This window comes from Semicossyphus pulcher, unplaced genomic scaffold (genome assembly GCF_022749685.1).
Source record: "Semicossyphus pulcher isolate SPU_LCO1_2020_fin unplaced genomic scaffold, fSemPul1.0.p SCAF_22, whole genome shotgun sequence".
Classification (NCBI taxonomy): Eukaryota; Metazoa; Chordata; class Actinopteri; order Labriformes; family Labridae; genus Semicossyphus; species Semicossyphus pulcher.
Window position 1 is genome coordinate 21,631,617 of NW_027211696.1, and position 3,341 is coordinate 21,634,957.

At 48.4% G+C, this 3,341-nt stretch overlaps 1 protein-coding gene across 1 annotated transcript; it reads right to left on the reverse strand.

The window, feature by feature from the left end:
- Positions 1 to 919: 919 nt before the first annotated feature.
- On the reverse strand, positions 920 to 2,855 carry nkx6.1 (NK6 homeobox 1). Its single transcript, XM_069673774.1, has 3 exons — positions 2,206 to 2,855; positions 1,918 to 2,090; positions 920 to 1,177 (listed from the first exon to the last, which is right to left on the reverse strand). Exons 1-3 carry the CDS (start codon positions 2,765 to 2,767, stop codon positions 926 to 928), a joined length of 987 nt encoding a protein of 328 aa, XP_069529875.1. The 5' UTR covers positions 2,768 to 2,855; the 3' UTR covers positions 920 to 925.
- Between the last annotated feature and the right edge of the window lie 486 nt (positions 2,856 to 3,341).

The following is a 3,341-nucleotide window of genomic DNA, read 5'->3' on the forward strand; positions in this document are numbered from 1 at the left end:
CCTGACGGAAACGAGCTGAAGCTTCAGACGTTTTTATTTAAATGTTATTTATTGAAACATTTTCAGATGAGCTGAAATCACAGCCGCATTTTCACCTTTTACACAAACTTTTATTTCTTCATTAAAAACACTTTTCCGATTTTTTAAAAACGTCTCAGAAACTTTTTAGACTACTTTGAATTTATTCTTAAAAAGAAACGTTTTAAAATAAAATAGTTTCATATTATTAACACTAATAATAACAATAACAATAATAATGATGATGATAATGATACTAATAGTTACAATAATAATAATAATAATAATTATAAGTGTGTGTGAGGGCAGCATCGCAGCGGAAGTCTAAACGGGTAAACTGATGAATATTGATGAGATGATTGGATGATTAATGGTCCGTCATTAATTGATTAATGAGTTGCGTCATTAATTAATTAGAGCACGTGTCATTAATGACCATTTCCGGTGTGAAACGAGAATGAAACATTGTAGTTTTATTAAATAAAAGTGCATACATTAACCTGCCAGGTACACAGCTGCAGAACATATAAATAAAACACGTCTGTACAGGTGCGTGTGGTGCGTTCACGGGCTCCTCCTAATCTGAGGTGTGAAACAGGAGGCCTTCACGGACCCGCTGAAGAAGCAGGAGAAACGTGTTGTTCGTGAAAATAAAGTGAGCAGATCTGGGAGCAGTGCGTCTGTACAAAAACACAGAAATTATTCACAGCGGATCTTTTCTCACAACTCACGGCTTTATTTACACTCTAACCCGGTCCGCTCCGGTCCGCTCCGGTCCGCCTGTCAGTCCGGGTCCGGGCCGCAGAGAGTCCAGGGTTCGGCTCCTCGTGAGTCCGGCCTGCAGCTCCGGCAGAAACACCGGAAACAGAAAAAGTCTCCTCATTTTGTCCCACAGAGAGATAGAAAGTTAGGAGCTGTCGTTCTCCGAGCCGTGCAGCAGCAGCACCGGGCCCGGGCCCGGTTTGTGCTTCTTCAGCAGCTGTGTGATCTTCTCGTCGTCAGAGTTCGGGTCCAGAGGTTTGTTGTAGTCGTCGTCCTCGTCCTCGTTGTCCGACGTCCCCTTCAGACGCTCCGTCTCTGAGTCCTGCTTCTTCTTGGCCGTCGCCATCTCCGCCGCGTGCTTCTTCCGCCACTTCGTCCTCCGGTTCTGGAACCACACCTGCACGAGACACATGTCCCGGGTCAGATTTAACACGGGTCAAAGTCTGATTCAAGTTATAGAAGTTATGTGGTTTCATACGGAGCAGATTCAGGCTGAGGTGTAAATAAAAACAGAGATGTATGACATGCAGAGCGCGCGGAGCTGCAGCAGACAGCGCGCGGAACAAAGCCTTCAGATATGTTTCTGTTTTTAAAGTGTTAAATGTTAAATGTGAGCCAAACTGTAAGACGGACAGAGAACAGGCCAGTACACACTGATCACTAAACTGCGGATTTCAGATCAATAAAAAGCTTTCATTTTGTATTTTATGCTGCAGAAATTAACGCGGGAAAATAGTCTTAATATAAATAAATAGAGTGAGAATTATTTCAATATGATAAAAATTAAACCTGAATTATGGAAAATATCTCAGACAGAAATGAGCCAAACTAAAGGCGCAAAATAGACAGATTAACACGAAGCGTTATGTTCATATGAAGCTCGGGCCTGTTGTATTAATGACGTGTTACCTGAATAAAATAACACAGGAAAACATTTAACAAAACTCTCCAAATATAATCAATAAATTCATGTTTAAATATCTTTATCTCCAAAAATCAATTCATTTGAATTTTAACAAAAAGCCTTGAAAAAGTCTGAACATTTAAAAACAGGTGGAAAGTAAACAGAAAGTATTGAAGCCTATATTTTAATATTTTAATATTTTATAGAAATTATTCCTTTGTGTTTTTAATTACCTTGACCTGGCTCTCCGTCATGCCCAGGCTGTACGCCAGCCGCGCGCGCTCCGGTCCCGCCAGGTATTTAGTTTGTTCAAACGTTTTTTCCAGCGCGAAGATCTGCTGCCCGGAGAAGGTGGGCCGCGTGTGCTTCCGCTTCCCGTCTTTGTCCAGCAGCACCGAGTTCTGGTCTGAAATAAACAGTTCTGTATTAAACAGAGGAATTTAATGTCAAACATTTCACGGTGAAATTTTCTCCTGAACACTGATTTTATTTATTGTAAATATCAGTTGTTTCACACTCACGCGGGGAACACGCGAACCGGGCGTCCCTCCAGTGCGGGCTCTGCATCACTCCGGGCCAGAAGATGGGCGTCCTGCCTGGCAGGTCCGCCAGAGGCTTCGGGTACCGGGCCACGGCCACCGCGGCGGCCCCGGGGCTGAAGTAGAGTCCGGGGGGCGGCGGCGGGCTGAGGCTGCTGAACCGGGGCAGACCCGTCAGAATCCCCGCCGAGGAGGAGGCGGCAGCGGCGGCCACGGCAACGGAGGCGGCGGCAGAGGCGGCGGTGGGCCGGCTCAGGATGTCGTTAATCCCGTGCGGGGTGGCGGAGGAGCAATGCTGCGGGGAGCCGAGCCCCGAGGACAGTCCTGAGGAGCTCTTGATGCCCGGGGAGGACACCGCCATGCCGCCCGGGTTGGGCGAGGTGGTGGCCGGGGAGGTGGAGGAGTTGGGGCCGGTGGAGGAGAGCGGATAGGCAGGGTACAGCGGGGTCTTCATCTCCGTCATGCTGTGCAGAGCCGCCAAAGGGGGGGTGCTGAGGAGGAAGGCGCTCTGTCGGGACCCGTCCATCTGACCCACCGCTAACATCACCTCCTGTGTGCGGGATCCGGGGCTGCGGGACCAGGTGTGTGCGGGTCTGTGGGCCCTGTGGACTACAGCTAAACCAGAACCCGCTCCGCTCTGGACCCAAAGCCCATCTCAGAACCAGGAAGCACAGGATCCAGAATCTCTCTCTGCAAGAAGAAAAGTCTCCACACAGCGGTGAGTCCCCGCAGTCAGTCCGGGTCCGGGTCTCTCTAAAGCAGTCCGGGCCGTGCCGTGCCGGTCCGCTCTCAGTCCACAAGTTGTGAGATAATAAAAGCTGATCATCTGCTCGGCTGTCTATTAGCTCAAGTCCAAACTTTCAGAGAGCAGGGGGGTGTCTCTATCCTGATTGGCTGACCTGACGCTGACGTAGGCCGTGTAGATTTAGGAGAGCCTCCTGATTGGCCGAGCGGCTCAGATGAGACGGAGAGGAGAAGAAGCATCAGATGTTTTAGAAGAAGATTTAAAGAGCAGAAACATGATGATCAGTGAGATGTTCATGATGTCCGGACGCTTTATCAAACACCATCAGTATTTAAAGGTGCAGGTACGCTGTCATGACGTCAGGCTGCAAACG

Bases quoted from the DNA above. Each gene is read 5' to 3' on its own strand.
- nkx6.1 (XM_069673774.1), bottom strand. From the start codon at position 2,767: ATGTTAGCGGTGGGTCAGATGGACGGGTCCCGACAGAGCGCCTTCCTC. The intron at 2,091-2,205 runs GTGAGTGTGAAA...TGTTTATTTCAG, and splicing joins CCGGTTCGCGTGTTCCCCGC to ACCAGAACTCGGTGCTGCTG. The intron at 1,178-1,917 runs GTAATTAAAAAC...TGTCTCGTGCAG, and splicing joins TGACGGAGAGCCAGGTCAAG to GTGTGGTTCCAGAACCGGAG.